Source organism: Salvia splendens, chromosome 7 (assembly GCF_004379255.2).
Source record: "Salvia splendens isolate huo1 chromosome 7, SspV2, whole genome shotgun sequence".
Classification (NCBI taxonomy): Eukaryota; Viridiplantae; Streptophyta; class Magnoliopsida; order Lamiales; family Lamiaceae; genus Salvia; species Salvia splendens.
Genome location: NC_056038.1, coordinates 11,701,998 through 11,714,907, shown reverse-complemented (window position 1 = coordinate 11,714,907; position 12,910 = coordinate 11,701,998). Strand labels below are relative to the sequence as shown.

The 12,910-nt window shown below is 42.4% G+C and overlaps 1 protein-coding gene across 1 annotated transcript; it reads right to left on the bottom strand.

Annotated features, from left to right (window-relative positions):
• Nucleotides 1–300: 300 nt before the first annotated feature.
• Nucleotides 301–2,902, bottom strand: LOC121810402. The gene is made up of 2 exons (XM_042211178.1): nt 1,236–2,902; nt 301–1,143 (listed from the first exon to the last, which is right to left on the bottom strand). The coding sequence occupies exons 1-2, from the start codon at nt 2,029–2,031 to the stop codon at nt 755–757; spliced, it is 1,185 nt and encodes a 394-aa protein (XP_042067112.1). The 5' UTR covers nt 2,032–2,902; the 3' UTR covers nt 301–754.
• Between the last annotated feature and the right edge of the window lie 10,008 nt (nt 2,903–12,910).

The following is a 12,910-nucleotide window of genomic DNA, read 5'->3' as shown; positions in this document are numbered from 1 at the left end:
CTTTGTGCTGCTTAGATAATGATTTATGAAATACTCTTAAATGTGCTACAAAAGAATTTTTTTACCAGAATTAACTACATAAGGACCTTCGCACCATCAAGTAAAAGAAAGATTGGTAAACTGATTAAATGCAATGATGAACTAAAGCAGTCTTCTCACAGAAACATCCAGCAAGTGCAAGCTAGGCAAATTGTCTTCTGAGAGCAAAATTTAAACATATAAGGACTAGCAACTCATATGGTGCTAAATATAAGAAGAAACAGAGAGGAAAGAAAAGAAGACTTAGTTACGCAATCGCAATTGGTTAACCGTGTTGTTTATAATAAATTCCAACCAATATTGGTGGTGAAGGTACATGAACTTGTCTATTGCATCACAGAATCCCACCCTTTGTGTTGACGACTAACAAATTATTCCTGCAAAACTGTTCTAGAATTTCTCACTTGGCTGTAAATTACAGGATAAAGGAAAAAAAATTATAAGTTGGGATAATGCTAATTATACAACAGCGCACCCTAATTCAAGGCATTCTTCTGATCTGATAGTTGCCGATGATGGGCTCTCCCAATTAAAGAAAGCCCTGGAGTAGTTTGGTCCTCCATTATCTTGGAATTGAACTTTAAGATATCTATGCTGGTTCCAAAGGCCATGAACAGGAGAAAGTAAAGGACACGAAGGTGGAAAATATCATGCCTTTCAATCCAGCAGGGACCACTTCACTCAACTGGGGAAGCAAGAACATTCTGTCTCTATGTCATTCTTCAAATGCATGGGTACATATTTTCTCTAGTAACAATGGCCAGTCCTCGCCAAGTTGCCGTGGATTCAGCTCCATAGCCACTCTAAATTCCTGCAACGAAATTTTGTGGAGGACTTTCTGTTCTTGCATCTGATACTTATCTGCACCATTATTCAGCATCTGATTCGGATGTGTCCTGCCATTTGGCATTTGATGCTGATGACCAGGTTTGACACCATTATCTAGCTTCACTGGAGTGGGGCTCTTGTTGGAACTATTCATTGTCGATTCATGCCCCGACCTAGCTCCGGCAAGTTCAATGCAAGACCTAATTAATCCCTTGATATAAGAATCTAACCCATGGTTCAGTACGTGGCACAGTCCACTGACACTCCTTTTAGACCCTGTGCTAAAGCAATGTTCTCCACCCGGTCACTCAATACATGACTGTCCAACAAAGTGTTGTCATCAAACGTTCCAATAGATCTACAGCTACTTGCAGAAGGTAGAGCTCTGCAAGCTCCACCGATGCTAACTGTACACAAAGGAACACCAAGGGGTGCTTGAAGTACACTCCTTGAAGAAGCCTCTTTCCTACCATGGTTACCTACCAATTCCATCTGCTCCTTGCTATGTACACCTCTCGGGCTGTCTGGTGATTTCCTCACTGCCGGCAATTTAGCAGAGTGGGAAGCCATGTTTTCTCTTTCATCCTCTGCTTCTTGCACCGATATCCCACTACCAGGTAGTTTCAGATCCCCATTCTCCAATATAGGCTGAGTGGTAGCAGCCACCAGAGGAGGAAAACTAGTCTTTCCATTTGGTCCAAGAGTGCTTCGACGGTCCCCCACCTCTCCTATCACGGAAACCAGATCTTGTTTTCTTTGGTGAAATCGGAGTATGTCATCTCCATTTGACAAACCTGGTGAACCAGAAGCCGGAGCCTTGACAATGTGGGACCCATTTTGCTGGTAACCATCAGAACGAATCTCCTGGATACCGACATGCATACCATGTTTCGAAGCATCATTCCTATGACACGCCGGAGGCAGAGACTTTGCACAACAGGCATTTCTAAGTATTGAACGAATAAGCTGATTGTGAAGTGAAATGTTCTCCCGTCCAAGAACTCTCAGACATAGTTTGTCAAAATCAACCTTACTCAGTTTCAAATTCAAGAATTTCTGTAAGTAATAAAAGTACTGATTGGATCCTTCAGGCCCAAGTTTCTTTACTATCTGAGTTTTCAACTCAACGAGATTGATCCGCGAATGCTGATGAGGCGGTTGCATCTCTCTTTTTCTCCTCTTTCACCACACTAAAAATCCATAAAACCAAAAATACAAGCTACCACAGCGACGATACAGAACAGTGGAGTAAAATAAGGGCCATTATACTCCATCTCCCAATAACCCGTTGATAAACATGCACCTTTCTAGTAGCCCAAAAAATGTTAAATCAAACCCATCTCGAACAAGAACAATTGGAGGGTGAGTGATTTCATACCATGAGATCTCAATTTTCAATTAAAACCGACCCTCCCTCCAAAAAACCCAGATTTCAGATACTTCGTATACTATGATACAAAGAAAACCCTTTATTGACCTATATCTCAAAATCAAATTAAGATACGTCCCTGCAACTCTAAGTAAACAACCAGAATTCAACAATATCCTCAAATCCCACCACACCCAAATGCCACTCCCTCAATTGAAGATTCAAGCTTGAATTTTCAAGTTCAAGTTCAGATTTTTATTCTCGAATTTGAACTTCAAAAATAATGAATCAAAAGAAAGTAAAGATTCAAACTTGAAGAATAAATGAGCTCACATAAACCAGAATATCAATGGGCTGACCTTATTGGAGCTCCCACAATTGAGATTCAGGACGAAAAATTATCATCACAACAATAATACTCTCAGCTTTATTTTTCTTTCTTCTTTTTCGTTTCACACTTCCCATCTGAAACCCATGTAGTTTCTCCTGCCATTGCTTCTTATCTCTACAAAAACTTTCCTTCACATTTCTCTGTATTTTACGATCCTTATTTTCCCCACAGAAAATTTCCTGAATCAAAAAATTGAAGACCCCTTTTCTTTGTTTTTTCTCTCTGATCGCGGTTCGCTCCGATGCACGGCCTCTCTCCTCCTTTCTTTCTCGTATTCTAATTGATTAGTAGGTAAATTAAATTGTGTAATTTGGATTAGAAGGTAAATTAAATTGTGTAATTTCGCCAAGTGTACAACAATTTGTGCATAAAGAATGAGTTCAATTTGTTATGCTTTAATATTGTGGCAACATGAATTTCTATTAAGTTTCCGTATGGTTAATAGGTAATTTATCTAGCATTTTTGGTTTGTTTCCAATTAAAGCCTACTCAGGGCCCATTGGGCCTGCAAAAGCTACCAAGGCTTGCTCCATTTTTCACTTTTTTTTTGTTTTTGGGCATAGAAATTATCGGCCCAAATTTAATTGATAATCTTCTTAGATCAGTTTAATTGCCCTATAAGTACAATCTAAGTAATTTTTTTAATAAACTCCTATATGAAGGAGGAAATTGGAAATTATAAATAAACTCCTATAGAAAGGAGGAAATTACAACTGACTTCAAACGGGCTCAAACTCGGCACCTCATACAATAATGTCTAAGTTCCTTGTCACTAGGACAAAGGCTCTGGATAAGTACAATCTAAGTAACAGAGTGACCGAGAGTTGTCTGGTTAGACAGCCACAACAACATTGCGAACTTAGACCAATCTAACTGCCAACTAAATCGCACCATGTCAATTAGATAAGCCAAATTCAATTAAAGTCTATCTAGGAAATATTGACCAGTCCACTATAAAAGATATGGGATGAGTCTCATATGCTCCGACAGTTGGGAGTCTAATGCACGATATGCTTTTCACTCAAACTAATAAGACCGGTAGTGAGATAAGTCATTCATGCTTAAATGTGAAAGACGATTCTCGGTGATTGTTATTTCTAATCATGTATTCTGTCCGTTCATGAATAGGAGTTCCAATTTCCACATTAGCTAGTCCGCAAATAAGAGTCCTAATCATTTTTACTATAAAGTGTAATAGGGCCTCGCATTACACTACACATTCTACTCAAATTTCATTTAAAACTATATACAAGTGAGACTCATATTCCACACATTTTTCAGTTACCTTTTTTAACATTTCTTCAAATTCGTGCCAAAAAGAAATAGGAATTCTAATAGCGGACGGAGGCAGTAAATAATATTAAACATTCATCATTAATATTGTACTTCCTCTGTCCATGAAAAATAGGGCACTTTGTGAATGACACGGGTTTTATTGTAGAATTGGTAAAGTAAGAGAGAAGAGAAAAAAGTAAGACAAAAGTAGTGTTAGTGGAATGTGAGGTCCATATTATTAGTAAGAGAGAATGGAAAAAAGTAAGAGAGAAGTTGTTGAAAACTTTCCTTTTTTGAATGTGCCCTATTTTTCGTGGACAACCAAAAATGGCAAATATGCCCTATTTTTTGTAGACGGGGGGAGTATTACTTTAATTTGGTCAATAGGTGTTAAGGGGTTTTCTCTTAACGATGGTAGGCAGCGGTGCTCGCCGACCAAAATGATTCTGGCGCCCTAGCGTGGGTCGGCGGACAATCAAGATTCAGGCTGTGCGCGGGTTTCCACCGGGCAGTGTGAGATCTAGGGTTTATGGAATAATCACAATTATGTGTAGGCAAATAATATTTTCATTCATAATTGAGAGTATGAACAAAAGCCCTATTTATAGACTAAGGACTCTAGGGTTGATTCGGCCTCCTATTCATCTCGGAAAAGAATCAACAAAGAAAACCCGAAACGGAGCTTATAATTACGCTCGACACTTACTGAAAAATAAATAATAATAAAAATACTAATATCTCAAAAATAATAAAACATAAAAAAGATTATCTAAACAAAGGTTTATTTGGGAACGAAGTCGCCCAACTTCTCGGGCGGACGCATGTTCCTCTTGGGCTTCATCGTCACAATGGATGGCTCTTGTAGCCGTTGCTCACGACCTTCCGCTCTTGTCTCCGGCGTTGCTTCCATGACCTCGGCTGACAGGGGAGCCGACAGTTGTGGGACCGTATCAACCCCCTCTCCGATAGTGACCTCCTTGTCCTCAAGGAGCACATTCGGGAACCGGCTTTGAATCACCTCCAATGGCTCCCACATCGGCGACTCAGTCCCATCTGACCAACGCACCAGCACATGGTCCTGTGGCTGATTATCGTGCCACAACACCCTCCTATCCAACACTCTCACTGGGTACACCACTGGCCTATTACCAAAGAACTCCGACGGTAAGGCCACCACGCCCACCACGTCCTCGCTTACTACAAACTTCCGTAGGAGACTCACGTGAAACACATTATGGATCCTACTTCCCTCGTTTAAGTGCAGTTGGTAAGCCACCGGACCTATACGCTCCACTACTTCAAACGGTCCATAATAACGACAGGCTAGCTTCGCTGATTGCAGACGACCTACAAAGTGTTGCCTATAAGGTTGCAACTTAAGTAGCACCATGTCGCCTATCTCGAACTAAGCATGACGACGATGTTTATTTGCTGAATCGCGCATTCGCTGCTGAGCACGTTCTAAATTATGGCGTAATTCCACCAACAACTCACCCCTCTGTCGGATCAGTTCAGCAACAGACGGTGGAGTTGCTGCTGACGGCGGTGCAAAGATCAGGCTTGGTGGCTCTCGTCCATATAGCGCCTTGAATGGGGACATGCCTAATCCCGCGTGGTGAAAACAGTTTAGGGCCAATTCCGCCCAAGGTAGGAAATTTGCCCATTTTAACGGCCGATTAGCAGTGAAAGCACGCAAATACTGCTCTAGACCTCTATTTCGGACCTTCGTTTGACCATCAGACTGCGGATGATAGGCAGTTGAAAAATTCAACTTCATGCCGCTGAGGCGCATCAAATCTTTCTAGACTTTGTTCAAGAATACCGAGGCCCGATCTGAGACCAGAGTCTTCGAAAAGCCATGATGACGGACCACGGTATTGACAAACAAATGGGCCACCTTCAAAGCATCAAAACAGGTGGGCAAGGGAGCGAATTGGGCATACTTGGATAAACGATCCACCACCACCATGATCGTCGTGTAACCCCTTAACTGCGGAAGACCCGTGATGAAATCCATCGAGACATCCTCCCACACTTGGGTGGGAATTGGCAACGACTGCAGCAATCCTGCAGGTTTCTGTGTGGAGTACTTCGTTGTCTGGCATACGACGCAAGCCTCAACAAATCTCTCCACCTCCTTCATATTCGCCCAGTAGAACCTTGCAGACACCCGTCTGAGCGTCCTTTCGAACCCGGGATGGCCCGCCGACGGTGAACTGTGGTACTCTGTCAATATCAGCGTTCGGGCTGACAAGCCCGATCCCATAAAAATCCTGCGCCTATAATACACCAGCCCATCCACCCACGACAAATGAGGTGGTGCTCGGCCCTCCCTTATGTCCTTCACGATTTCCCTCATCTCGGGTGATGAAATCGTCTAGTTACGCAGTAACTCCAGCAACTGAGGTGGGCAGTAGCTCTTAGAAGAGCGCAACTACGGCTAGCTTCAGCATTCGTCCCTGCCTCAGCAGCGGTGCTCGCTGACTCGGCTTCCAGCTGCAAATCCTCACGATGGGATACAACATCGGCTGCCCTATTTGTGCTTACCTTCTTGTATTCAATTACAAAGTTGTAGCCCATAAGCTTCCGCACATATAACTGTTGGTCCAGGGTTTGGACCACTTATTGGAGCAACTCTTTCAAACTCTTCTGGTCGCTCCTTATGACGAATTCTCGTCCCAGCAAGTACTGTCGCCATTTCTGTACCGCATCCACGATGGCGTATAATTCCTTGTGATAAGTGGAAGCGAACCTGCGGTGGGGTCCTAACTTCTTACTGAAGAAGATGATGCCCAAGTCCAAGGCGTCGATGCAGCAACACCGCGCCGATGCCCAAGTCTGAGGCGTCGGTCTCGATACAAAAAGGATGATCGAAATCTGGTAGGCGGAGAACAGGGGCGCTGGTCATGGCGCCTTTTAATTCTGCAAAGCTCGATTCCGCTGTTGCGGACCAATCGAACGCGTCTTTTTTAAGTAAATCCGTCAACGAGGCCGCTATCAGAGCATACTGCGCAATAAATCATTGGTAGTAGCCAGTCAACCCCAAAAATCCTCGAAGCTGCTTCACATTCTTTGGTCTTGGCCATGTAGTCATCGATTCAATTTTAGACGGATCAGCCTTCAACAAACCGTCACTGATTAAAAGGCCAATGTACTCTTCCAATGTTGCAATTGGACAATTTTACGAAAAAACTATGATCCTGCAAAACCGTTAAAACTGCAGCCAAGTGTTGACTGTGGACCTCTTCCGATGGACTGTAAACCAAAATATCATCGAAGAACACAATGACAAATTTCCCGAGCATAGGCTGAAAAATAGAGTTCATTGCGGCTTGAAAAGTCGATGGCGCGTTTGTTAGGCCAAACGGCATAACCAGAAATTCGAAGTGGCTGTTATGGGTACGGAAAGCAGTTTTAAACACATCCTCTTCATGCATTCGGATTTGGTGATATCCCGAACGCAAGTCCAATTTGGTGAAGACTCATCAAAAAGCTCATCTTCCATTGGAATCAAAAAATTGTCCGACACCGTTGCATTATTCAATGAGCGATAATCTATGCAGAAACGGAAAGTGTCATCTTTCTTGCGGATGAGGAGTACCGGGGATGAAAAGACTATTACTCCATTGGATAATACCCTGGTCCAACATGTCCTTGACCTGCCGCTCGATCTCATTCTTATGAAAGTAAGGGTAGCAGTAAGGTTTGACGTTCATCGGATTCGTGCCTGGGATCAGATGAACCCGGCGGTAGTATGCTCTAGTGGGAGGCATCCCAGTAGGTAGGCTGAAAACTGGCCAAAATCCCTCTAGAAACGTTAGCACACCGGGCGGAAGAGTCGAGGGAAATTCTTCCTTTCCGATCACCGTTGTTGGAGTCGTTTTCGGTTCTAGCAACATAATCTCGTACTGCTCCAAAGTTTCATGGTGCGGACTTAGTGATGCTAATGACTGCAGGTTGATCCGACGTGGTAAGGGGCATGATCCCCTTAAGGGTTATCGGCTTATCTCCAAATGTGAATTCCAGGTAGGGCTGTCGAATCTTGCGGGTTTGGTCGTTATCGTGTCAACCTTATCGACCCAACCTTATCGTGTCCCAACCCAACCCAACACGAAATCATCGGGTTCTTATCGTGTTTGTGTTAGATTCGTGTGTGTTAGCGTGTACCCCAAAAAAAGTCAACCCTATGTTAATGATAGTTCGTTAGCTTGACACGACACGATAACGACTAACACATGATGTGATTATACGATTTAAACATTATATTACACGATAAAATACAAAATTACAAAATTAAAATAATTATTTTCCTAATCAAAATAATAAAATTAAAGTATAGTAACATTAAATCAAAATAATAAAATTAAATAATCAAAAAAATTAATTTTTAATAAAATCTAAGCATAGTATTTTCTTAAAATTTATAAAAAATTTAATTAATATTTTTAATTAATCAAATTAAAGTATTGTATTTTTAATTAATAAAAATTAAAGTATAATATTTTTAATTAATTAAAAATAATGTATAATATATTTTAATCAACAAAAATAACTAAAATTAAAGTTTAATAATTTTTTAATTTATAAAAAGTAATTATTTTTTTCTTAACGTATAACACTAATCCGACCCAAACCTGACTCGACCCAACCCGTTATCTTCGGGTTCTTATTGGGTCGACCCTATAAGGACCTAAATCCTCAACGTGCGTGTTCTTGTCGTGTTAATTTCGTGCGGGTCCGTGTCGTATCAAAATTGTCATCCCTAATTACAGGGTTTTCCCTGCGAAATCCGCCGTGAACCTTCCCAGAGACTCATGTCAATCCATCCCTAAGATTATGTCCGGTCCATGTACTGGCAAAATGTGTAAGTCTACCGTGAAAACCGATCCCTATACTTCCAACTCTGTTGCTTGGACACATGTGTGCACAACAATGCTTCTCCATTCCCCACATATACCCGAAAAGGTCGAATTGTTGATAATGGTAGGTGCAACTTCTCCGCGATATTTGGGTGCATAAAATCCCTGTCGCTTCCTGTATCGATGAGGATGCTTACTTCATGATCTTGTATTAAACCCAGAACCTTTAGAGGACGAGATCTGCAGCCCCCATCCATGGTGTGTATATGAGAGACATCTGACGCGGTCTTGTACTCCTCCAAAACCTCCGCCACAAAGTCCTCCTCGTCATCTGCGTAACAAAGTATACGTTGCTTACACACATGCCCTATCACCCATTTCTCCGGGCAGTGCCAATAGAGGCCCGGTCTTGAGCGCTCTGATTTTTCTGCCTGTGAAACCCGTATCACAGGCAGTCGCTGCTGCTCCGGTCCACGACTCGGTTGTGCAGAGGTCTGACCCGACCCTAAAGCAATTGGGGGATCGGTTGATTAGGTGTGAACCCGGTCTGCGGTCGGCTCTCCCGGTTCATGCATGTCTGGTTTGAGGCCAGCTACGAAAAGTGTGAACAATTCCGATTCCGGGATCCCCTGAACCCTGTTGAGGTTCTTTTCGAATGTGTCATGATACTCCAATACTGTGCTTGTTTGAGTCAGCTTGGCGATTAGGCCAAAATAGTTCTTAAAACTCTGTCTGTCGAAACGATGGCGCACATCATCCAAGAAATCCTGCCATGTGACGAAATCATTGTTCGCACAATAGTTAAAGACTCATTCTGCAGTTGGTGGGTCAAATAGCATAATGGCGTAATGAAGTCGATGTGCATCAAGCATCATGAGGTGGTCGAAATAATACTGCACCCTGGACACCCAGTTGGTGGCGTCCGAACCATCAAATCGCGGGAGGTCCATCTTCACCCTTTGTGGCTTGTCGTATCACGAAACATGTGACTGAAACCATTGGGGTGGGTCCCAACATGACGCCGGGCGATCGAAAGGTTGATCATACCCACCGGATTGGTGTCGTGACTGTCGGTTCCCCGATAGGCCCCAACGTGACCAGTTGTTTCCTCTGCCTTCGCGGAGCCCCCTCTCCTCCAGGGGGTCATCGCGATAGCCATAATTAGGGTTTCTGGAGCGGTACCCCTAGTCCGCATATCTCATTCGACGTGAATCATCGTACTCCAATTCATCACCGTCGTCAAAGCCTGACGGCGGCTTTGACTCGCAAGCCATCTGCGGTTAACGATTCTCCAGCCGACGATCGCTCTCGTCCTTCCATATATCATATTTTTCGAATCTCTCCAATAATCGATCAAGCTTGTTGTTCACGTGATCGTCATAGTGATGTTCGCCCGTCGGACGACTGTCAAATTCACCATCATCCCCTAACGATCGGTGATACCTGCCACCCTCGCGGCGGCCTCTGGCAGGCAGGTGATATGGCTCGTTACAAGCATGGTTTTAGAGGGGTTTATTACACTAACATGGTTGATAATGTGCGAAAAAGTGGTGAATTTAAGTGTGGAGGGGCTATAAAGTGTAGAAACGACAAGTGAAGGAACAACTTGATCAACTCGGAAAAGAAGTGAAAAATGGCCAGAAGTGAAGATAAGTTGATCAGTTGCGTACAAGCACTGAAACCTGCCTAGTCGACAAGTTGATCAAGTGGAGTTCACCATATGAGGTGACGAGTCATAGAAGAGAGAAGAAAAGATGTCATCTCAATGGCATAAATTTCAAGACAGGATGGGCTTACACTAGGGATTTGGGCCCAATGTCATCCTATAAATACGGGGAGAGTGCACACAAGAAAAGAGTTCGACACCATCATCACCTTCAGTCACCTCATTTTCACACTTTAGCATGGAGTAAGAAGTTAGCAGCAGTCGAAGTGGTCGGTTCTACCTCTACTTTCATCTCTTCTTCCTCGTCAAGGAAGGAGGGACCTGGATCCGCCAAGAAGTCTTCGTAGTTTGTGTTTTCCATACACCCCGAGGGGTCAAAACAATTTCTACTATGTTTTTAGCTCAGTTTTTCTGTAGTTTAGTTGTTTTTAATATTTTTCTTCTAGTTGCTACTTTAGTTACCTTTTCGTTGTTGATCGCTCTTTAAATCCTTGTTTGGAATTCCGTTTTAGTTGCATTTACCGAAGATCGTTTATGAAATGGAGTTTTTAGTACAAGTTATTTTTGATATGATGTTCTCTACTTTCATTGCTTTCGTTAGTTTTAGTTTTGCCTTGTTTATGATTTCTCGTAGGTAGATTTACATTTTAGTTCGTCAACTTGCATGAGAATAGGTTAGATACCTTAGATCTATTTTCTTTACGTCAAATTTACTTGGATCTGTGCTTGATTTGTCTGATTTCCGTTTTTATGTTTGTTGCTCTGTTTAGATCTGCTTTAGTTGTTTTTATTTAGCTGTTTAGCGAAGAAAAAGGTCGTAGTTCGTTAGAATAGGAGTCCTTGTCACCTTTTCGTTGTTTACAGCTTTTTAGGTAGTGCTCTTATTTTGTGTTAGTGGTCCTAAGTTACTTTCCGTTCTTCGTTTAGTTGATCAACCCAGCATGTTTCCCAATTTTAATGTCTGTCTAATCTAGCTTAATCAGTTCAATTTAGTAAGTTGAGCAGTTCTTATTCCTTAGTTTAAACTTAACACACTGAAAAGCGTGACCGCAACCAACCTCCCAAATGTCTCGAACACAACCCAACTCGCCTCTGTCTCTGTGGGATTTGACCCTTACTTCCCTTTACTAAATCATAGTATTGTGGGTTATGTCTTGAAAGTCCTGAGTCTCTCCGTTCGTATACCCAGCGACCAGTAGTTGTTAGCCGACTTGAACCGTCTATTGTCTAACTTGATCAAGTTGTGCAACTCTACATGTTTTAATTTGCATGTGAACTCTGAGTACTTTTGTGGATTCAGTAAGAACTTTCAAACGCCGCCGTTGTCGGGGAAGGATGACGTTATATGTGCTTGTGTTTGAGATACTGGGTGTATATATTTTAATCCTTTCACATGCCCTTTTGGGACGTATGCGTATAGAAGGATGCCCTTTGGCCTCTGTAATGCACCAGGGACTTTTCAAAGGTGCATGATGAGTATCTTCTTCGACTTGCTAGAAGACTGCATTGAGATCTCATGGATGATTTCACAGTCTATGGAAATTCTTTTGAGTGATGCCTTGGTAATCTGGATCGGGTATTAAAGAGATGCCAGGAGAAGAATTTGGTATTAAATTTCGAGAAGTGTCATTTCATGGTCCCTGAAGGAATTGTTCTGGGCCATATCGTGTCAGAGAAGGGGATACAAGTTGACAAGGCTAAGATGGAGGTGATTAACAAATTGTCGTTCCCTACCAATCAGAAAGAGATACGGGCATTTCTGTGACATGCTGGGTTTTATAGGAGGTTACTTTGCGAAAATCGCTCAGCCATTAACCCACATTCTAAAAAATGATGTGGAATTTGTTTTGATGAACCATGTCAGAAGGCGTTCCAGCTCTTGAAGGAGCGACTTGTCTCAACCCCAATCATCAGATCTCCTGACTGGAATCACCCTTTTGAGGTGATGTGCGACGCCAGCGACTTTGCAGTGGGAGCAGTCCTAAGACAGAAGATTGATGAGAAAAGTTATGTCATCTTCTATGCTTCTAAAACTCTCAACCAGGCTCAGAAGACTATGATACAACGGAGAATGAGATACTGGCTATAGTTTACTCTTTTGAAAAAATCCGTCCTTATTTACTTGGGTCCAAAGTTATTGTTTATACTGTTGGCAAAAAAAGAATCTAAGCCCAGACTGATCCGTGGGTGTTACTACTCTAAGAATTTCATTGGGATGCCAAGGATAAAGCAGGGACAGAGAATTGAGTGGCTGACCATCAGAGCATAATAAATCAAGAGGAAGATAAGAAAGATGTCTCTGACGCTTTTCCAGAGGAACATTTGTATTATGCCCAAGGATCGAGTGGCTTGATCAGTTGGAAGGATGTGCTTGACGCAACTGATCCAGTAGCCTTTTTGAACGAAGTGAGCAAGAGACAGGCTGAGCCATGGTTCGCTGATTTGGCAAATTATTTGGTAACTGGAGAGTTGCCTTCTACACC

Coding starts and splice junctions, on each gene's coding strand:
- LOC121810402 (XM_042211178.1), bottom strand. CDS start 2,031: ATGCAACCGCCTCATCAGCATTCGCGGATCAATCTCGTTGAGTTGAAA. Junction 1,144..1,235: donor CAGAGCTCTACCTTCTGCAA/GTAGCTGTAGAT, acceptor GCTTTAGCACAG/GGTCTAAAAGGAGTGTCAGT.